A 23,809-nucleotide genomic window follows, 5' to 3' on the forward strand; every position below is an offset into this window, starting at 1 on the left:
GTGTCTTTTGAGACAAGTGCACTCTCCTGTGAGAGAATCATCAGCTGCCTGGACACTGCACAGTTCTGAGTTGTCCCTTACACCTGGGCTTATCTGGCTGTAATACATAGAGTCTCCTGCCCCTTCCTAAGCGATACCACTCGGTGTGCTGGTTTCTCCCTGCTCTTCTAGAATGACATAGCATATGCTGGGTTTTAGTTCTGTGCAGATAGCAGCCTAATACTGTGTATCTTCCAGAAGCGTTAACACTTTTATTGTTTTAAGGAATGATCAATTTTATGTTATATTTGTTGTAAGAGTTGTAATTTGAAATAGGCAAGCTGATAACTAGCTGGATGGTTCTGCAATTTTGTGGGGATTGTTAGTATCAAAGTGATTCTTCAGAGAGCTAGGTTTTATTTGAAGTGGGGGAACCACTGCTTGTGAGTTAGTATTATGAAGCAGGTTGGCATTGCTTATGCAAATATTTTTTTCCTTTTTCAATCTACATGTTTTTCTGTCTTTTTGTACAACAGCCGTGTACCTTAATACCACTTTTAAAGACTAGTAACAAAGTTCCAGAACTGCATACTGTAAAATTAGGGAATGTCAGTTTTCAGAATGTCTCAAATCTTAATTTGGTTTCTTTGTGCTTGTTCATTGTGATGATTTTTAATTCACTACATTATATTCTACAGGGTCTTTACTTATTCAGGCTCAGGGAGAGATCTGGCCCCAGTGCAGCTTCGGGCTCATGTATTGAAAGAGACTGTTGTCTGTAAAAACTGTTTAACCTGTAGATGTTGAGGGTATGTAGAGAGAGAGAGGGAGAAGATTGCAGGGGAAAAAAAAATGGTTTCATGGGTAAGCTAGTCAGACGAGAAGTGCCCTTGAGGATTGGATTCTGTTCATGTCTCTGCCACAGAATTCCTATGTGATGCTAGGCAAGTCGTTTAAATGAAACTTTTCCCAAGTGGTGACTAATTGATTTGAGTGCTCTGCAATTCTGGTTGCATAATTTGAGATACTAGGGGCTTATATGCAGAAATGCTGAGGGTTTGCAGCTGCAGCTGAAGTCGATTAAAGTCTGTGCCCTGAATGTATGGAATGTTGTTTGTTACTAAGCACTTGGAAAAAATCATATCTGAGATAAAATTAATACCTGAGATTACTGAAGGTTTTACCTTAATCTGTGCTTGATTCTGCAATCTGTATAAAATGGAAAGTAATGCATGCTTGTCTCTTAAGATATTACGATGCCGAAATAATATTATTGATGAACTCTGGTGCCATTGTGATGGGCTTCAAAACAAATAACCACGGCTTCCAAATGTGTTTGAACAGCATGCAGCTAAGAGCAGATGAGGCCACACATGAACAAATGCGTGGAGAAAAATACTGCATAGCTGCTCACTGGGTAAGCAGTCATCTTCTGTATGTCACATAAAGACAGAGGGGCAGGAGTAGCAATGACAGATTGTAGTTCCTTTTCAGGAGTCACCAAGTTCTTCCCAAATCTCCTTTACCTGTTCAGAATACTCATTATTGCCTCTAGCATGTATTATCTTTATAGCTTAATTTTTAAGTTTGTACTTTGGATTTAGTTAAACTATATTCTTATCTTTTAACAATTTCATTTTTTAAACAATAGCTTCTCTTGCTACTTTAAAAAAAGTAGCAAGTTCTCTTGATTCAGAGTACAAAAATAGAATTTGATGAAAAATATTCTTTTTGGTTTGTTTGCCAACGGTGTGCTCTTTGTCGACACTGCCACGAGGTATACAGCTCCCACTGCTGGCATCTGCCTCAAGTTGGCTCAGGGTTCGTGTGGGACTAGTTGGAAAAAGGGAGCTAGATGAGGAAACATAATAGTTTCAGTTTCATTTTTCCTGCTTCCTCAGTTTCTTCACCCTGCAGTGCATGTTTCTTTTATTTTGGCCAATGGTACTTATTGTGACAGATTTTTTCAGAAATAGTTTGCAATGTTTCTGCCATGACTGTTTTGTGTTTGGGTTTTTTTTCCTTCAAAAAAAAAGGGCAAGTTATGAGAGGAAGAAATTGCAGCAGTTGGAATCCTTTTTCATTTCTTGGATTTGATTCCTTGGCTGTGGTTATGAGGGAGGGAAACGTGGCTTTGGCCTGTTATTGATGCTTGTAGGACTGTCAGTAGCAGAAGGGGTTTTTACATGTAGTAGCTTGTGGATTTGCAGTTTCAGTCCTTTCCTCTCCACCTGTGTCAGAAGTTACAGAATAAATACATTATTGGTTGTCTGTTGATATTTCTGTTAGTCTTGGCTTTATAAATTGAAAACTGGGGTGGGGAGAGAACCCATGTAAGGCTTTACCTTTGCTTCTTTTAAGTCCTGTGATCACAAAACTTTTCCAGTAGTTTTTGAATTTTAAATACTCTACATTGGTCAGTGTTTCTGCTTGAGGCAGTAGAACCATGGGTTTTATCTTCTGACTTTCACTATTATGTCTGATGCAGATAATCCTGTAATCCCATGTTGAGATGCGAGTAAATGAATAGGTAATAGCCACTACCTTCTGCAGTCAGTTGGCTGAAACAGATTTCTGGTAGGATACTTAATGGCATGCAACCTGTGCCAAGTTTTTATTGCTGCTCACTCAGCTGCTGATTCTTCTTTTTCAGAGGCATAGGAAAAGGCATACTTTCCCCTTTTATTTTCGTCTTTTCTTCTTTTGCCGTGTTTGTCTTGCTACCAGCTCTGTTCACGCAACTTTGTAGTTCTTGCAGTTGACTGTTGAGCATCTGTCCTTAAAGTACAGGTGCCAGATGAAAATTCCTCTTATCTGTTACCTCTGCTTGTGATGGTGGGAAAATGGAAAAGGAGAAAGCAAGAGATCTCATCTTTTCAGCTGTCCAGTTCTGACTCTGCTGTTGTGACTTGAGAATAGCCTTCTGCTGGTGGATGAGAGATGGTGGAAGGTAAATATGATCCATACTACTGCTGCCTTTTAATATCAGTGGCTGAAAAATGAACCTTACATTTGCCCTTTACTGATTTTTCTCTCAGGGGCAGGGAGCATTTACCATGTGGTTCATTTGCAGCTTCAGAGGGAATACTGGGCAAGAGCTATGATTTTGCCCCTCACGGCCTGTGATGGTGGTGATAGGCTATTTAGCTTCCCAGCAAAAAGAGCGTGTTTTGCTGAATTATTTTTATGTCTGTTTAAGGAGAGAAGCAGGCACATACATGTCTTCGATACCCACCACCATTTGTAATGATGAGGGAGGTTGTTGGACATTGCACTCACCTTACTGAAGAATGCTTGAAGTAGATTGGGGGAAGTGTTTACTTCACACTCAGCTTGTCAGCTTTTCCTTCCTGTGTGATCTGCCCTCTGTCTCTCCTGAACTTCTCTGGGTTTACAGAGCTTCTGGTTCAGCTGCAACCATGCTGGGGTTGCTGCTGTGAGAGCAGAACCTTGGCAGGTGCTGCGTCTCTGAGCTGTTCCCTGGGCTGCTTCTGTAGGGGGATGCCCTGTTCTGAGGGTCTTCCACTTTGCATAGAGTCTGTCTTCTGCTCTTCTTCTGGCTCTTGCAGGCCAAGAGGGAGACAGCTTATGGATCAGTATGAATTATTCCCCTTCTTCCCCTCTGCAGATGATGCCTCCAAGGTAATATTGGAAGAGAAGAGCAGTAACTGATTACAGGGAATAGTTTTGTGAAAAACAAGGAAGTGATCTTTCTGCCTCTTGCTTGGGCCTCAGTGGTTCAGTTCAAATGTTTTGATTTGGAAAACATAGAGGGTAATTCAGGGAACAGTGCGCCACTGCGCGTAACAATATCTGGCCACAGCTGCCATAAATCTTGAGAGCTACTTATCTTCCTTAAGCATTATTTGGCTCATTCTTACTAGAAATAATGTCAGATTAGCATTTTTAGTGACCGTAATACCAGTTTTCCATACAAAATTACAAATGAATGGGAAGAACTGTCTTCAAGTTAGTTGCATCACAAATAATTGCATATATGTGGGGTGGGTTTTTTTTAATATAGGCATGGTATTTTAAATTTAATCTTTTTTAGCTTTCAGTTGCTTATGAATTAATTTTCTATGTGAATTTTAATTCATGGTTCCTAATACTGAACTTGATTTCTTTATCCAGGTATCTTTGAATGTTCAGTGGTGAATTTGTGGTTCATACTGAGTCTGGCAGGTTTTGCAAATAGTCTTTTACGATGTTAGTGGCCCCTGCGTTCTGCCCTGGCCCTTTACCAGATTTGCCCTGTTTTATGTCATCAAACTGTGAGTTGAGGTGGTCAGGCAGTGCTCATGCCTTCAGCTCACTTTGTTAGGAGTGTCATAACTAAACAAAGTGGTGGAACATAGTAATAGGTAGTCCCGTAAGCTTATTTGAGTTTAACTGAGATATTTTTAAATTTTAGGCTGGGATGTGTCTTATATGCAGAAATTTTGCTGACACTGGCATCTGTACTACAGAGAGTGATGGAGGACATTCATATATCCTTTCAAGGAGGCTATGTACTAACTCAGCAGTGAATTACTATATAGGTAGTGGCATGTTACAACCTCCCTGAGGTCTTCTGAGTCCCGAGGTAGTAATAGCTCATTAAAATGGTAGTTAATGAGTATAAAGGGATCATTGTGTGACTCTCCTACATGACGGTAAGGCTACATCTGAACTAGTTCAGTAGAAAGTATTCTAAATAAAGAAGGAAGGAACTTGATAAATGCTTCTGGTAAAAGCATTTGTAAATGCTTTATAAACCTATCTAATTAAAGCACTACATTTGAAAAAAAACCTGCATAGAAGTAAATTTTGAATAAATTAAAACAGGCTGGTAAATGTATTTCAGAGTTTTCAGAGGTATTAGTATCCAATAGAATCTCAAAGTTACCTTCACATAGCCTGTAATGAAGCATCTCTGGTTAAAAATATGCAGCATTTTGCCACTTCCGACTGTTTGGGTGTGAAGGTTAAAAAAAAAAAATCCCTAATTACTTAAATTTATTTTTTTAAGAACTCAAGATTTTCTGTTCTTTATGCCAAAATTAAATGGTGGAACAATTTGTCCTTGAGGGAGGTGGAGAGTAACATTCCCTTAATATGATTTTGTTCGAGAAAAATAACCACCTCACACATGGGATCTTCTTTTTTATGCCTATCATTTGAAAATGGTAATTTGCTGGAGAAAGATATTAAGGATTTATCCAAACTGAACAATGTACATTTTGTAGCAGCGAGTTAAAAAAACTTACTGGTTTCCGTAAATGCGTCATATCTTCTATCAGGCTCTGGAAGGACAAACACACAAAAGACTGCAGGCTCAAGTACGCTTAGATCTTAAAGCTCAAGTTCAATGGACAGGGCTAATTTTAAGCTAAGAAAAATAACCCTAATTCTACAAAATGAGTCTTCAGAAATGTTATATTATGGTACAGAAGCTAAGTTAACAATAGGAAAGGGAAGGTAGAAGGAAATACATAGTAAGTAAATATATAACGATGTTGTAAACACATAGTAACTATATATATGATTTTGAGAGGTGCTCCTGCTTTCTCTCATAAAAGAAGAAATTATGACTTCTGTGCCTGGGTATGGTTTACTATAGTGTCTCTATCGTATCCTCTTTTAGGTGTTCTTGTTGGAGGAATTAAGTATGTATTTGTAAAACCCCAAATATAGAACATTTTTAAAGGAATACTTTAATTTTTAAAAAGTTTCAGTGATACTTGTAGGAATTTCTGCTTGCTTTTCTTGTTCAGTTTACTCCCTATTTTCATCTGACATTCTCAAGGAACCTGACTGATTGTATCTGTTCGGTATTATCTTTCAGGAATAAAGCTGATAACAGATGGATAAAGTATTCTAAATGCAAATTATGTGGTTGACTTATTAGTGATCATCCACTACAGGATGACTTTCTTAGTAGTTCAGAGTAACTGCTGTGTAACAGGAAAAATAATCCTAATACCTAGTGGTCCAAGTCTTGAAGCAAGGCCCCACGGAACCTGAAATTCATAGGAAAAAAGTGTTTCCTCCCACCTCTTCATACTTGCCACTCCTTTCAAAGCCTTTTTTGGGGTTTTATGAAAATCTCATTGACACTTTCTTTTCTGGCATGAGCATTTGTCATCTTCAGTGTGAGAGGAATACTATCTTTCAGACGGGATCTTTTAAACTGCATCAACAGCTACAGTAAAACTAGTTGGAATATTTTCAGAATAGTTATTAAATTGATCGTCAAAGGGTATTTAAATTCTAAAAGATAGGACTGTTACTGACATAATATACCCTACTGTGACAGAACCGGTTAAATCTAAGTCATGCCTGATTATATATCAGTCTATATATGCAAGACCTGTTTGTAAAGGAGACTTCAGCAGTCTGTCCCAGTGATACACTAGCGATGCTTCTACGAAGTTTCCTGGTACCTAACTTGACTCTTCCTGTGCTGTTACCTGACCATTACTGCTTAGCCCCGATAGATCAGGCAAAGCAATTACTCCATTTTCCTTTACAGCTTCCTTTTATGTATTTGAATATGTTATTTTCTTGTGTTAGGTGCATTTTCTTTAGGCTCAAGTCACTCTTGTTCTTTCAGTTTCTCTGAACAAGTCGCTATTTTTTTTTCTCCTAGACCTCTAGTTATTTAGATTTTTTTGCTTTTCTTACAAGCAGGCTTGTAGCTTTCTTTAACCACCTTGTTTGAACTGGATGCAGCAATCTGCTGCAGGAACCGGCATGCTTGCTCGTTGCTGTACATTGTTTGTCACCGTGGGCTGTGTGGCAGAGGAAGGCACCATCACACCAACGACTCATGCTCAGCTTGTGATTCACTGATCATTTATGCCTGCTTTTTTCTCTCCTGTGTTTATGTAGCTGATGAATACTGTCCAGATGTAGACAATTATTCTTTCACTTAGGAAATAACGTCATAATTTTTAGAGCAATTCTCCAGTTTGTCCAGATCTCTTAAAATTCTAATTATCTTTGACAGCATCTTTGCAGGTTAGTTTTAACTACCAGTTTAATAGTTGTTCTGTAGTTCTGCTTGCTGATTAAAATATTGAGGATGAGTGGACCTGGGACAGAACTCATAAAATCCTGTTTGATAACACCTTTTCATTTTTGACAGTTAGACCCTTTATTCAAGGTATGATTTATTTTTTCCAGTTTGTTTTACACCTGCAAGAGAAGCTTCATAGTACTTATGTTTTTGTCATTTGCTTGAAAAATGCTATGCATTAAAAACATTACTTAAGTCAATATATGAAAATGATTGCAATCTATTAATTCCAAGCTTATGTAACAGCTTTTATTTAACTGTGTTCTTAACATACTTTGTACAGTTGAACAACAATTACAAATATAAATTAGAGCCTTTTATAAGCATTGAAGACTGCTAGGGTGGTATGCTTGTTTATATGTGTTTTTATATTAGCATCTGTATGTGTGTATGAAAATATGATGGATGTGTGTGGGTGTGTGAATATATAAATAGGTGTCCTTCACTGCTGATAGAGCTGAGGAAGCTGTTAATAAATAGTTAATGTTTATTCTGAAAGTTGATGTCTGTGGGGATTATTCACCATGTAAATGTTCTGTTGATGCATAAGATAATGGGTAGATTTTTGAAAACCCTGCTTGAGATAATTGTTCTCTATTGGCTTCTTGTATGGCTTTGTAATATTTTCGTTTCATCCATACATCCTATACCCTGTCTCTCATACACCCTTTCCTCATTATTTGGACATCAGAAAGGAAGGTAATAAACAACTTTCAAAAATATGAAAAGTTTTAGAGCTTACAACTAACTGGAGATGTAGTCATGAAGCGACAGCAGCAGTTCAGGTGACCTGGGAATTCAGTAATTAGTCCCCCAAGCGGGTTTTGGGTGGTTACTTTTTTAATTTATTTTGATCTTTGGTTTTCTTGAAGAACTTAGTCTGTAGTCATTAGTAATATCCCTTGAAAAAAGTACACTTAAATTGAGGTCTGGGAAGCAGTTACTTGAAAAGATTGCCTGGGTATGTAGGAGTATATGGGTCAGTAATGTCAGTTCTGTTGGATGGGTGTAATAAGAACAGGATAAGCAAGAGAAGAAGGAGTTAAAGGCCTGGTACGGAGGTAGCCTTGCTGGTTCTCTTGATTTCCTTTAATTCCTTACCCTCTGTAAAGAAGTTGGAAACAAACTAAAGCTGCAATGTAGCAAGAGAAGTGTATAAACAGTCAAATAGCAGCATATTTTGGGCATTACATTTTAGGAAGGGTTAGAACTTGTCAGATCCAACACCCCAAAGTCTTTGGCACCTTATACTGGTGCTCCACAGTGGTGAGTGTGGACTGCATTTAGCTATCCTTGGGTATAGTGTCACCTCTCTTGTAAACCAGGGGGCTGTGCTATCTAGGGACAAAGGCAACAAGCAAAAAATGCAGGAGGCTTCACTTTTTGCTTTCCCTGACATCCTGGACTGTAAAAGCAGTGGTCTTCCTTTGTAGCAATTTCGTTCCTGTGAACATGTTGCAGAATTGGGAATTTTGTAGGTAATTTTTTTATCTTTGAGCTTAGACTGGGAATCTCTGATGCAATGGGCAGATTTTCAAGAGAACTCCCCAGAAACAATTTTCTTTAGCCAGTAACGGAATACGCTCAGGTATACATATAAATAGATACAAATACATTATAAACAATATATAACACGTTATAAAAATATGTAAGCTATAAATGTAATGTAAAAAAATGGAATAAAATTATATATGTAATAGTATTCCTGGGAAAGCGTGAAATAAATCAAGGAAATCTACTAATTCCTTCCTTTTGAACTACCATAATGAAAAAATAAATGGTAATAAACTATAACAGTAGGCAGGGCTTTTAATTAGTCAGTGCTGGCTTGAATAATATCCTCAGTTGCTGTTTGCTTTTTGCCATTCTGAATTTGAAGAGTAATTCTGAAAATGTTGAGAGTTGGTGAGTGTTCGCTGCATGTCAGCAACATAGCTTATGTTAAATCATAACGTGTGGTTATACGTGAGGTGTTCTCTTCGGCAATCTCATTTTTCCTAAATAATCACAAATAATCAATTTCTAAAAATCTAAGTAAAAAAGATAAAAGGCTAAAATAGTTTCAACAGAAGAAAAAAATACATATAAATACTGTTATTCAAATTGAGCAAGAAAACCTAAGCCTGTATAATTGTGCACATGTGCTGAGGAGAACACTTTTTTTTGTTTCTCAAGCATGAGGCAGCAGAATTTTCATTCATTTGGCTTGCTAGGCTGAAAACAGTGTCTTCTTTCATTTGACACACTCCCCTGGAAACAAACATGCCAGTGAAGGGATTGTGCCAGTTATCAGAAGCTCACAGGAATACATTGTGCTGGTTTGTATTCATTTTCATTTCATGAATTGCTTTAAAACTTAGCAACATAAAAAAGCATTAAAACACCTTTTTAGCATCATTTTTAGTTTTTACGTATTTCCCTGCTGTGCTGTTATTCGGTTTAAATCAACGGAATGTTGTGAGACACATGTCTCAGTTTGCAGCAGAGTGTATCTCTCCTCCTGCCTGGGTATGCTTGGAGCATTCATCTGTAGAGAAGCAGCAAATTTGAGTTTAAGTCATTTTACATCCTTCAAAAAGATGAGTGTTTTAGAAAGAAATTCTGTAAAAATAAAGGGTGAATTGAACCAAGGTTATGCAGCAAGAAATTTAAGCCGAAATTCAGCTGGCATCTGTTAACTATAAAAGTTCACAGATAATGCTTGGTCTTTTGGGAGACACATGCTTTTCTTTCCTAGAGTTATATTCTTCAGGATTGCCAGAAGGTCCATCCCACCTCTGGAATTTGCTACAAGACTCTTATTTCCCTCATAGATGTTTTTCCAAGTGCAAACTTGGCAAACTCGGGTATACTTGTAACTAATCTGGTTTTGGGAGCTTAAATTAAGACCAGACTGCAGTGATATTTGATAGTTTGATATGGGTGAAGATTCATTTATTTCCTAGTCTTGTGCTGTTGCTGCTGTTAGCGGAGCGACCATGTTAGATACAGGAACATCTGCTTTATGTAGCTGTTGCTTTTCCTCCTGGCCTTACTGAGCAGTTTTTGTCCATAGCAGCAGTGTGCAGATGTTGGTGGGAGTGTTTTTGTTTGGTTCTAACAGAGTCTCATTTACTTTTTTAATGTTGATTTGTTTTGGCTTTTTTTTTTAAAGAAAAAAAAGGTACAAAGTCTAGAGTGAATGCAAGCCATTGAGTTATTGAGTAAGCTTCTAGAGTCAGAATGGCCTTCAAGCAGGTTAAAGAGTTACATGTCGGCCTATGCTGAACCAAAGTGGCGTTAAGGACTGGGTTGGAAGGAAAGTCACACCTATATGGTTTCCATCCAAGGATTACTTAGAGAAGGGTGGTAGAGCAACAGTGGTTGCTGTTCTGTCCCCATGTAAGAATGAGACACCTAAGTGTCACACTGTGTTCCTTGATATTGCTCAAGGAATCAGGACTGTGGATATTTAATTTTGTGAATTTTTGTGGGACAGCCTATGCATTCTGCAGTTTCAAGTTACAGAAGAAAAATATGTGACTGTGAATTTACAAAACTTTTTGTTTCTTTTTCTGTACCATTTTGCTTCAACTTGTATACCTGATGGTTACCAAAAGGAAAGTAGCACTTACACCCCTTCTTCTAAAAAAGAATTCTGAATGGCATACCTTCCTAAAGGAAGCACATATATTTGAATTGTTCTTAAATAAAAGCAAAAAAACCCCAACAACCAAACTCAAGAGTTATGCAAGTTTGACTTATAATTTTGGAAGGCTGGAAAAGGCTTCACAAAGGCCTGCGCTGAGGTTATTTACAGGTGCAATGTCCACTCTTGAAATATAGTCAGCTGGTGCTTTATGCAGTTGTCCCTTTTGGTTGCCGTATAGCTTCAGTGACACACTGTGGAAAATTCTACCGAGTTATTCAGCAGCACTGCAATGAAACAGATATATTAATGTCATTGTCTTCACTCAAAGTGATTGGACAAACTACAAGAGAACAGAAACGCGGCTTCTGTATGCATACTTGGTCCTCTGGACCATGTACCTTCCCAGTGCTAATAAAGATAATGCCACCTATTTGAACACATTGGCAGGCATATTTAAAACCCAAGATGAATTGAGCACATTTACTGCATTAGAAGCAGTTGCTAAATTGTAAGTAACGAAGTCTTGTTGTACAACTGCATTGCACTCAAGGGAACAATTTACGTTTTGAATTGTATATGTTGGTAAGTGAAAACTATGTAGACATTGATTATTTTTTCCCCTTGACCTAATCACTGTTTGCCTATGGCAATATCTGATATGTTATGTGTTCACCAAGAATTGTCTTGGGACCACAATAAGGCTTTCTTTTTTAGCTTCATTAGTAATCACAGTTATATTAGGAATAGAAGACAATGGAGTAATGTACTGTGCTATACCAGTTTTTCTATTTATTGTGAAGATGGAAGTGAATTCTGTAGGTGGGAGTCTAAATTAGTATAGACAGAGGAGGAGATCAGATTTGAACCTTTATGCATTTTCAGCAAGAATTAATTTTAAAAAAATGAAAGGCAAATGCCTATTTAGATTGCTTATTTTTTAAAGCAATGTGAAAAAATATTTGCTTTGTTTCTCCTTATGTATTTGTAGTCTAATGATAGGATTTTTCTTGGTAATACTGGAGAATACGAAAATGATGCCGAGTAAAATTAAATTTAGTACTGTCTTTTTCGTTGTCTGAAATGAACAAACTGCCAAAAGTAAACAAGATAGGTAGTGAGAAGAACGTTTCCTCTTCTCCCTCACCCTGGGAATCTGATGTGTATCACCTATTAGACAAAAATTAAAAATTTAACACTGTACCTTAACAAATGTGTTTGAACTTTTAACTTCTATCTAGAGGTCATGTAACTAGACACATGGACACACTGCTTGTTCAATAAAGTGTTAGTAATTAAAAAAAATCCACGTGCATACTTACATATTTGCATGCGTAAGCACTGAAGCTGTGGCTTACCTAAATATAAACTTGCGGTTTGGTATTTCTGAGAACTAATTCTAGCACAAAACACTTCTTCCTCCATTGACTTGTCTACTATGTACATTTCTTTTCCAGCTATGCAGCTGAGCAGTTTTTATTTTAGCTTAGAGCATTCATTTTGCATTATCTTTTAACATAAGTGCTTATATTATGCTTTGTTTCTCAAAATGTATGGTATGAAGTATTGCCTTTTCTTCTCTGGAACAGCAACGACTCACATGAAAGCAGACTTAGATGCTGCACTTGGCAATGTGCGCTGTGTTGTTCCCAACTTGTAAGATCTGTTAACTGGAAATAGGTGTGTGAAGAGATGTTCAGCCTTGTAGGCATGATGATACAATTTTCCTTTGGAAAGACGGCTATCGAGAAATAGGGTGATGCTTTTGATGTTTGTATCCACATGAGGGAGACAGCATGACAGGCTCATTTGCCTTAATTGGTGGTAAAACTTGCCAACCCAAAGCACAGTGCTGGAGAAATAACCAAATGCACTGTCTGTAACATAACCACCTCCTCCTGTTATTAACCGATATGCCTATACAGATTTTGGTTTTCCTGCCTTAGATGTAACTGAGATCAAGATTTCCGAATTGTAAATGAAGCCATCCTACTTGTCTTCTGAGCTTTTTTCTTTAAAGCAAACAACACCTTAGTGTGGTCATGGCTTTCTCTCTCTAATCTTTGGACTTCAGCTCTAATATGTAAAATAATATCTTAGTCTCTAGAAAACACCCTCTTAACTCAGTGTTTTGTTGCTCAGCCTTTACAGAAATGCTACTGAAGGTGGCCAACAGAGTCAGTTGGCTATAAATGAAAGCCTTTCAGAACAGCTGACTTCAGCGTGGGAGATGTTTCTTCATTGGATGGAAAATAATTGTTCCTTGGAGTTTATTTAGGGTCATACACTGCTGCGAAGTTCTGTAGTGGTGAGAGGCTTTTCTCAAAAACCAACTGCTTTTGTTCAGGGCAGCCCCTAGAGGATCTGTAACCTTGCCTGAAGATGCCTAACATTACCTGTAGGTAGCATTAAGTAGCAGAATGTTTGGAACATACAGCATTTTCCTGTGTTGTGTATGACAGTATCATGAAGAATTGATTCACTGGACGACTTAGCATTGCTTTAGAAATTTATATGGACCAATTGTAATTAAATTATTTACAGCAACATCCCATATTAATTACTTATTGTATTATCTCCCCCTTTTCAACCTTTTTGGGGCACCTGAAAAGTTTATAAAGATCACATTTATGTTTAGCTAAAACCGTGGCTAGTAAACTATTTCTTGGTTTTTACTTGCTATAGTAGTGTAGAAATATGATATTTTGTTTTGAAGACAAGCCTGCATTGTTTATGAAGTGGCCGACTGTGTTGGTACATGAGGGGAAGCAAAACAACCTCTAAATTATTTTTGTTAACTAAGATGAACAATCTGGGTTTGTAAGTTTATAAATTTTTTCTTCAACTTCTCAAGGTGAAGCAGCATAAATACTTAAGCAACTATATTCTTTGAGAGTTGACTTGGCATCTCTTGCTTTGCTTAAGCGTGAGACAGATAAACTACCTTTTGTCCTGATCTTTTACTCAGATCATCACACTGCCCCCAAATAAAGCTAATGTTTAAATTGTTTGAATACAACTGAAAACACTGTAACTTTTTTTTTTTGCTTGTTTGTTGTTTGAAATAATTGGAAGAATCCTGGGGGGCAACTCTTCAATATGCTTTTATTGGGGTTTAGCTGTTCATCAGGAGCGTCCCAAAACCAATATCAAGCACGTCTGAGTTTGTGGTAGAGAAGGAATAAGCTGTGGTGTATTCCAAGTACGCAATCTGGAAGTACTCATTTCTTGAGGTTATAATGATGTCAGATCCAAATTTTTGAAATATTTATTTACTTTGATTTTTCACATATATTTCATATTAAGTCTACATCTCAAGAATTTAGTGTTTATTTGTGCTTAGAATATTTAGTCACTGTCTCTTCCTTCCCCTTAACCAACAGTTAAAAATAAACCTGTAAAACAATGGCAATATGAAACAACTCCCTGGCAGAAATCAGGCTGGAAGCAAGCTGGTACTTAACCAGAGGGATTCCGCTTTAGTGCGCAAATGCATTTGACGTAGCTGTTGGAAAAGGTAAAAATGTAAAAATGCGTATGTGGGTTTCTTTCTGGAGAAATCTTTCCTGTGACTAATAAAAGCATCTTCCTTTGACAAACGAGACTATGGAAACCTTGGTCTTGCAGTAGGGGATAATACCAGCTTCTTTAAAACATAATCTCAAAGCTGAATTTTCTCAAATTCTGCATTTTTCCCCGCTTTATCCTTTTCCTCTTTCTCTCCATCAGTCTTTCATATTCACTCCTGGCCCAAATTTGTATACTGCATTTTTATAGCCTCATGTTATAAAACTGAAAATTTTAAAATGAAAATAATAATTTGTAATAAAAAGCCTGACAGACTAATTACAGTATTGCATTAATTATTATCTTATTTCAGCTGTGTTCCTCTCACAGCTAATTCAGATCTGGATTTTGGCGTTTTTTTAATCCCTATTGACACTGTAATTTTGAGACAGAATATACTGGGGAACAGTGTATATAAAATAAATAAAAATTGTCAGACTGATTTCTCAGATGTTGCTTTGGACATGTTACTAATAGAATGTAAATGTGATGCTTTATGGATCTTCGGGTGAGTGTAACGCCTATACACTATGTAATACAATTCTCAGTCTTCTATTTCTGAATTTCTTTATAGCATGTACTAAATAGCAGTCATTCATTCAGAAATTTGTGCATTGTGCAGCTAAATTGGTACATCACTGATGCATTTTAGGTCCTAAGTTTTATTTTTTCTTCCAAAACATGTGCCATTTGTGTAATCTTTCAGGTATAGATTGATGTCAGTGCTACAGTATAGCTTTAAGTCTGCAATTTGAAGCCACTTTAGGAGAATACAATACTTTGGACATGGTGAAACTGAAGTTGAATGGAAGTCCTATTAGTGGTGAATTACGTGTAAATATTAATAAGGGAAGAGTTTATAGCAAGTCTTGAATTTGGGAAATTGAGCATGATAATTTGCTGAAATTATGTCTGTCTTGAAGATACGCAGATGCAATAATTTTCAGGTTTCATTTGAACTTTTAAATGGTGCAGAAGGTGCCTGGGTTAGTTTTTAAGCAAGAAAGTGTTTGGAAGTTTTGGCAAATATCATTGTAATGGATGTATGGTGATGAAGGAAGTTAAAATGAAAGATGAATTTGACTGAATGACTGTTCTGTCATTTAGGCTGGGCCGGTTGCATGGTTTGGCTGTTAGACTTTTCAGATTACGTTGCCTTAGTTCCTGTACTTGACTGTCTTCACATCTTAATAAACTTCTGGAAATTACTTTCTGACAGTTTGTTTTCTTTTTTCAGGATGCATCATCTGCAGACATTCGGAAAGCATATCGAAAGCTTTCATTAACTTTACACCCAGACAAGAATAAAGATGAAAACGCAGAAACACAGTTTAGGCAAGTAAGTACAATGTGTGGTGGTAAAAGTTTTAAGGAAAACAGGATCAGATTTTTTATGGTATCGTTTTAGTAGGAGGAATGGTACACCTTTGAAATGACAAGGTTGAACATTGATTTACATTCTTCTGATGTAGCTAAATTGAAAACAAGAACATTTTTTTCGGAATTAACTTGTTGGGTGACTCAGGTTTAGTATTTACCTGTATACTAAAAATAATTTGAAGGTAAGATTTATACTCTTGGGAGGAAAATGTCTTGCACGTTACTGTTTCAAAGTCTTTTCAAAAACAGTAAGGAAAATTTTTCATCAGTTCTCAGTGCGAGTCATATGTAGATGTAATTTAGTGAAAATAATTCATTTTATTTTTTTAATTTTTCCCCTGTGAGTCTTTACACAGTGAAACCACGAGGCTGTAATTAGCTCAATCTTTAAAAATATACTTCTGATGACTAAATACAGGCTACTTAATTTCAGTAAGAACTTTAGGATCAAACAAATGATAACTTTTTTTTAAAGTGAAACTGAGAGAAGACTCAGTTTAAGAGATGGGGGAAATCTTTGGTAGGAGTTGCTTGTTTGTGTATATGATGACACTTTGTATATGATTCTGTCACTTTCTCTTGCATAGAGAGTTTGCTTCTTACTGTTGTAGAGAAAAGTGAAAACTAGCAAAGGTCATTAGTTGGCACACGTAAAATATGACACTACTCAAACTTTATAAGCTCAATCCTAAAGTAAACCATTTTGTATGTTTGTATGGCTTTGTTTTAGTTGGTGGCCATCTATGAGGTTTTAAAGGATGAGGAAAGGAGGCAGAGGTGAGTTCTTTTGCACAGATTCTTAAATAAAGCATTCATCCTAGTGCTATGTTAAAGTCTTATTAGACTTAATTACAGCTCTTCAGATGATTTTTTTGCATAATTTGTTTGTAATTCCTATTCAACTTTAATTAAAGATTATATGTGGCTTAAAGGGGAAGCCAGTGTGTATTTTTCTGTGATATATTGGCTATTCTTTAAAACTAGTATTTGAAAGAACTGCAAAAGCTAGCTGTTACTTAGAGCGATTTTTCAGCACTTAGCAATTATATCACTTCAAGTTGCGTCCATTATCATCGCTTGTTTTATTAAAGCTGTGGTTGAAAACATAGGCCACTGATTCAACTGTCAGTCATATCTCACTATATCAATAAAGGTTTGTTGCAGGATATTTAGGGATTATTTCCAGTGTATGTCTTCTTCAACATTGCTTTCTGTTCCTTAATTCATTGTTTTTTATTTCAGATGTATTATCTATAATACTATAAACTTCAATATACATAGCATAATTTTTAAAAACAAATGATCCTCGCTGCTTCAGGAGCAGGCTCAGCAGTATCCGATGGGGTTAGGATTAAGAACCAAAAACCTGGGGCTGATCTGCTTTCTGGAAAAATTTTTTGGTGGTTTTTTTGGGTTTTTTGGTTGTTTTTTTTTTTTCTTTAAGCAGATAACACCTTAAACTGGTGATTATCAGGAAACCCATGGCACTGAAAGAGTTTTGCTTTTGGATTGGAGTTTTAGTAAATCATCTTTGGCTTACCAGTCTTTAAACGGGGCTTTATGAGACTTTTTTTGAAGGGTTTTTGGCTCTGTAGATGTCTTGGCAGGAGTCCAGGTTTTATAGTACAGATTATCTACTTTTTGATAATCCTCTCTTAAAGTGTCATGAAAATGTGCTTCAAAGAGGGGCACTTTTGGAAATTGTATTCATTTTTGCTTTAGCTTTTAACAGAATTTCATTGTGAAGTTATACTCAAGGAAAGTTTAATAAAAATCTGTTAGTTAAGTGGTTTCAGACCACTTGAAAAGTAAGTTATCCCCCAAATTTTTCCACCCCTATGTTTATAATATTGTTTACATGCACTTTGTGATATTACCTCTCTAGAACTTAGTTCCAACACGGAACTTCTCAATAGCAGCTTTTTTGCATGGAACTGTGATGCAGTAGCTTGTAAAAATTATGATTTCAAGCCTTGTTTATATTAGGAATGCGAGTAACATACTCAACATTTTTGTGAGAATATTGTTAACTGGTGTAGCACAGTTTTAACAAATGAGATGTTAAAGCAGCAGTAGATTGTTATAGCTTAGATTGATTTCATTGTCAATAATTTTATACGTAGGCAGTATTGTATTTTTCTTGCACAGTGGTTGATATGTGGTTGATATTGCTTCCATAATTGATGAAATATAAGTGTAGTGGATTAAATAGTGTTTATCTTCAGCGAATTTTCAGGAAATAATCTGCAGAGTTTAGAAATAACGTGTAGAGTAGCAGAGCTATATGGTCTAATTTCTTGGGGAAATCTTTATTGATCAAATTTATTACACAGCCTAATGATAAAATCTGAGTTGAGCTTGTAAACATGTAAACAAAAAGCTGTCATGTGTCTTTAAAAAAAAGCCTGAAGTACCTTTCCTAGGAGCTGCTCCCCTTGTAATGCAGTTTCTATTTTAAGCTAACTCACAGGTTTCTTGTAACTGTATGGCAAAGGAAAGGGAGGAGTGGTTGCCTTTTTGGATCTTCCTACTTTAGATGTTGATATTTCACTAGACATTGTGTGAGGTGATGGACCTGGTGGAAGAGGATCAAAGTTTACAGTCATGCTCATGCACCAGGGAGAAACTGTGCTGGACCCGTTGTGTTTCAGGGCTTGTCGCCTCAGTTGTATCCTGATTCCAGAGGTACTTATTTGAGTCTACTGTAACAAGGCTTTCTGCCAGATTTTTTTTTTCCCTTGGCAGTGTGGTAGGTTTTATTTCTAAAGTAACTCAAATCTGATGGGATGAGATTGAAATGAGTTCCATTTCTTACAAATTAGTTGGTGAGGCATTCTGGCAGTTTAGCTGGTAATCCCTTCACAACTGGACTTCTGCATGATTTGAGGCACGTGGAAAAGAGTGAGCTGCAGGCTTCTGTCTCTGTACAGTGAAATCAGCCATACCTGCCTCTTACTGTTCATCTCAAGTGATATAATCCAGCATTGGTCCTGGTGTGCATACAGAGAGTAAAGACAGGAATAAGGTCCTGCGCTGTATGAATGAGCAATTAACTTATTTTGAAACAATAAAACCGGGTCTAATTACATCCTTCCTCCATGTCTCGGTGAATGTCAGAGGTGTTAATTGTTGTGTGCATGTACAAAAACAGCATTTTAAAAAAGCAGATCTGTTGGCTGACTGTATGTAATTGTTTTTCTAAAACCTTTGTATATTCATATTTATCAATGATTTTTTACTTCATCTGATGACAGAGGCCTTTCTTAAAATATTATAGTTCCTTGACTGGCTTTATAATTAAAACGTGATTTGTTATTTTGAGAAAGTTATATAGTTGCTTGTGAAGTATACTAGTAATATGAGTAGTATAGAATATAATATTACCATGTCAGTACTTTTCTCTTGCATGCTTGACTGATACATAATCAAAGCATTCTAATAGTCTAACATTATACATTATTGTTTAAAGTAGCAGTGTTTAACATTAAATTAAACATACATGCAGCAGAACATAATATTTCATGTTTGTTATATATACTGCAGAGTGTGTGAAATACTACAGAAGAGTTTATCTTTGAGATATGTAGAGAGATGCATTTCCTGACATACATGCTACTTTAGGGCACTTACTGGTAGATCATCATGAGGATGGTAGATTTTTATTAGCCTTTGATTATTTTTAATTGATGAAAAAGTAGATAGTTTTATGCACTTATATTAATTGTAATTAGGCAATAATCTTAGATTTTTAATTTCATTGTTTGTTACCATTTTAAAGAGCTTATTTTACCTACCAGGCCTCTCCTCTGTAACAATGCGGGCTTGATTACGGGATGCATTTGCAAAGGAATCAAGATATACTTGTTTAGCTTAAGAAAGGTGTTTATCTTAGCTCTCATTATAGTTGTCTGTATTCATAGGTATAAACTGTTCTGTCTGATGTTGCACTGGATGTCTTTGACAGCTTGAGGAAAAACGCCTCAAAATGAAAAATGCCAGTGCACTCTTCCCGTAGTTCAGGATAGATCTCAGTAATTCAGGGTTATAGTATATAAACTATTTCAGATCCCTGAAATTATTTGAAATATGAAATGCAGTGGCTCTCTTAAAGGGAAAAGTAAATTATAATTATATTAGAATAGATGATACTATAATTAGCTACTATGGTTAATGGATTTTTTTCTTATGGTGTAATTGATTCTATAAAGAACTCTAGAAACTATTTAATTAAACTTTACAGAAGAATGAAATCTTGCAGTTGGTTCCTTGTTGGTACAAGACTATCAAGTCTTGTATAGAATCCTGATCTTCGAAAATACAGATTCAATTGAAGTTATAAATGGGGGTTATTTTTTTTGTCTTTCTGTTTCTGTGATGGTGCTTTTTAGCTTGCTGACTGCTACATTTCAGGGACAAATGGTAGGCATATTCATATGCCAAAGATTTGTTGCAATCTGTGTACCTGTGTCTGAGGAAAAATATTGCAGATGTATTTTTCCTTTTCAGATTGATTTTTGTTGTTGTTGTTGTTCTTAGGTACACTAACAATTAATATAGGTTGCCAAAGAAAAATGCTTTGTAATTAAATTTTGAATGTAGTTCTTAATGCCCGTGGATTAACTATCTTTCATAGCTAATGTAGGTTTCTACAAAGAATTTCTTTAATGTAAAACTTGCTTTTAATTAAACTACATCCTAGATTTGGAATTGAGGTTTAAAAATTATGGGAAGCTTCTGAGTTTCAGTAGGATCATTTTCCAGCTGAAAACCTAAAAATCATTGATATCTTTATTTTTCAAATACAGAGCTTAATTACTATTGAAAGCAGTGATCTATCTTTTAACAGTATATATTCTAAAAAGTGGGTTATAATAGAAGCTATCTTCCCTTAAAATGGCCAGTCGTGTGAGCCATAATGCTCATTGATAGTAAAATCAATAGAGCATTGATTCTGAGACTTAATCCTTGGAGGCTGTTGTTCAGAACAACGGACATACCCTAGTAAATACAGAGTGCTGTTTAAAGCGTTTAATGCAAGAGACTCTGCCGTCTTTATTTTTTAACAGATAATTTATGGTAGAATGTGGTTCCCAAATGTTGGTTTGCAATCTTGTTTTAAATATTACTGTATTTTTACTATTAGCATATATGGACCTTATTTAAGTAGTAGCTGCATTTTTAGTATGTCAATTAACAATCCTTAGTGTAAAGAAAGGCAAACGTTTAATAAATCTACAGCAGTATTAAAAAAAAATCTTTCTTGATCCTCCATATATTTCTCTGAAGCTTTCAGAGGAAGAGCATCTTTTGTGAAACCATATCAACCTAATTTGTGTTAAAAAATGGTTTTGTTTCTAAAATATTTTCTTGTATTCTATCAATAAAATGTTTAGCAAATGCTTTATTATTGTTAAAATGCTAAAGCTTCTACTTAATTCTTAAACAAAAAGCTAAGTAGAAGGTCTAGTTTTGAAATAACGGGTAATTTTTCTGAACAGAGTTTGCATTAAGGCATCAGTAATTAATTCGTTCTGACTGGGAAAGGAAAAAAGTTATTACTTCAAATTTTGCAATAAAGGATATTAATCTTCATATTCTCACAGTTGCAGTGGAAGGCAGAATTTTGTAATACGGATTTTTACTTCTGGTGGCATTCAGAACACTGCAGAATCTTTTGCATAGAAACAATGGTGCCAATTTGAACAAATGTTTTATCAGAAGTCAGCTCCTCTAGATGCACTGAAATAAACTATGTTTTTAAATTTAAAACCGTTGCCTCTTTTTCTGCTTGAAAAAATGAATTTCGTTGTGGAAATTTTTTTTTAGTACATCTCCAAGGTATCAATTTAATAACTATCAAAGTAGCTAGTGCAGTTGTTGCATTTAAATTGATTTACATGTCAAGACTGGCAGTTTAGCAGCTGCGCTATTATTCCTGGATCGGTCAATTTACTTGAGAAAAACCTACTACTGAGTTCTACTGACCTGCATGACAATATAGGCCCTATTTCTATTCCTGTAATTAGGCCTGCGACTAACTCAGAATATTTTTAATTAAAATATTTTGGTCAATGTGTTGCACCAAATTAGGCCTTTCAGTGCAGATTTAATTCTGGAAATGGTGTGATTAGAATATGTAATGAGTAGTGTTCAATTTAAGATTAACAGGTTGTGCATCTTGAACATACAGGTTTTTGAGTTTACTGTGGAGGTCCTTGTTTGAAACTTTACTCTGAAAGGTTAACAAATAGAAAAATCTGGTTTGCATGCCTGTAGTTTGTTTAGTTTTAAATTGATGATAACATACTGTAAATAAAATACCTCGGACATACTAAGAAATTTCGAGACATTTGTGTGAATAAAAACTGACTAATCGTCATAAAATCGTTCCTGTACAGTCAGTAGTGCTAGTAAAATTAAACAGTTTTAAAGTAGATTGATTTTGAAGACAGCTTTTCAAATAGAAAATCAAAATCATCTAGCTGAGGTGAACTTTGTTTTCTAACATCAAACTCAAGCCTTTAACTTGAATTCATATCTGACACAGCATGTGTGTTAAGTCTGGCAGCATTTTTACATAACAGATATTGTGCTACCAAAGGACAAAACAAAAGAAAAAAACCCTCTCCCCTCCCCCAGCTCTTGTGCTTTTAATTTGTAAAAGAAAAAAAAAAAAGGGTTGTAGTGCTTGAGACTTTTGTTCTTTGCTACTTATTTAGTAGTTTGAGGTTTGTCACTTACTTATATCATGGAGACCTGCCGTGGGGTTACCCGGCAGGCAGAACACTGCTACGTTTCTAGAGGTCAGTTATTTCAGAAGAGGTTGGACTGGGGTGGGGATGGTGTTGCAGGAATAATCAAAGCACTTTTCCTTTTGTTTTTTTCTTTTTGTTTTAATTGCAAAAGACAAGATAACATTTCCCCAGTGTTTGGTTGAGGATTCTGTTTGTTTCTAGATGCAGACCTCGCAGCTGACAAAACAAGGCATTGGTCTATTAAAAAAGAAAAAAAAATACTAAATTATTTTTGTGTGTATTATTCATGCAGTCTGTGGATTGTCATTTGTTTGTTTTATAATAGGATGGTTTGGCTTATTTAATTTTTAGCTCTCCATGAAAGCCTGTTATATTTGCTACTGTAGGTATGATGATATTCTGATCAATGGACTACCAGATTGGCGACAGCCTGTATTCTACTACAGGCGGGTGAGAAAAATGAGCAATGCTGAGCTGGCATTACTCTTGTTCATTATACTCACAGTGGGTCATTATGCTGTGGTTTGGTCAATCTACCTGGAAAAACAGCTGGTAAGTATTGGTAATAAATCAAACTTGCTTCAATTATTGGTATTGGATTTCCTGCAGAAGTTTGCATATTATAGGATCTCTGCCAGTTCCCCTGTTTTGAATTTGGATTTTTCATATTTTAAGAGGATAATATTTAAAATTGTGGTAATTATAGAGATACTCAATGTATCAAAAATAGTAATCTAAAACCTACTTCATTTTTTCTAGAATTGGTAATAAACACCAAGAGGTGGTTCTTGTTTTTAACTGGAAGAAGAGGTATAAAAACTCTTCTATAATCTGTTGATGCAGAATCATATGCTACTGTAATTGCATCTGTGGTTTTCCTAAATGTTGTTCAAAAATAATCACGTTTTATTCATTTAAAAGTCATAGTTGCATTGCCTTTGTTTTAGCGAAACACTTTTGGTTTGGGCTTTTGTTAACAGGATAGGCCTTGGTAAGTAGTATAAAACACGTCACTTTTTGATTATTTTATTTTTTTTGTTATATAAAAATCTATTTAACTTAGTAGACTAGAAAAAAAAACCTAAGCATAACTTGAGAAATATTCATACATTAGCATCTATTTACTTTTTTTTTATTTTCCACTGTATTATTGAAGTTGATGAATGAGAAAGGAGGCAAGTTGAATGCTTTCTCCTCTTAGAAAACTTTGATTGCTATGGAGATACACATGAGTGACAGAACTGGACTTCATGTGTGTTTAAAGACTGGATACCATGGCAACAGTTATTGTTAAGATAGATCATTTTACTTAATCATGTAGGACCCCTAGGTACATTTGCATAAATGCTACTCTACTGTTTACCCTTCACAGAAGAGTCCCAGTAACATTTGTGGTTTACATGTTAATGATAACCTGTAACCGTAGTTCTTTCTGTGTCA

At 35.8% G+C, this 23,809-nt stretch overlaps 1 protein-coding gene across 1 annotated transcript in view; it reads left to right on the forward strand.

Moving 5' to 3' along the window:
* The window catches only part of DNAJC1 (DnaJ heat shock protein family (Hsp40) member C1), a 106,193-nt gene that overhangs the window by 23,241 nt on the left and 59,143 nt on the right, over positions 1-23,809 (forward strand). The window contains exons 2-4 of the mRNA XM_069859482.1: positions 15,472-15,573; positions 16,345-16,391; positions 22,756-22,921. Of these exons, the coding sequence (XP_069715583.1) occupies positions 15,472-15,573; positions 16,345-16,391; positions 22,756-22,921 (315 nt within the window). The remainder of the gene's footprint in view (positions 1-15,471; positions 15,574-16,344; positions 16,392-22,755; positions 22,922-23,809) is intronic.

The sequence above is a fragment of the Phaenicophaeus curvirostris genome, chromosome 6, assembly GCF_032191515.1.
Source record: "Phaenicophaeus curvirostris isolate KB17595 chromosome 6, BPBGC_Pcur_1.0, whole genome shotgun sequence".
Taxonomy (NCBI): domain Eukaryota; kingdom Metazoa; phylum Chordata; class Aves; order Cuculiformes; family Cuculidae; genus Phaenicophaeus; species Phaenicophaeus curvirostris.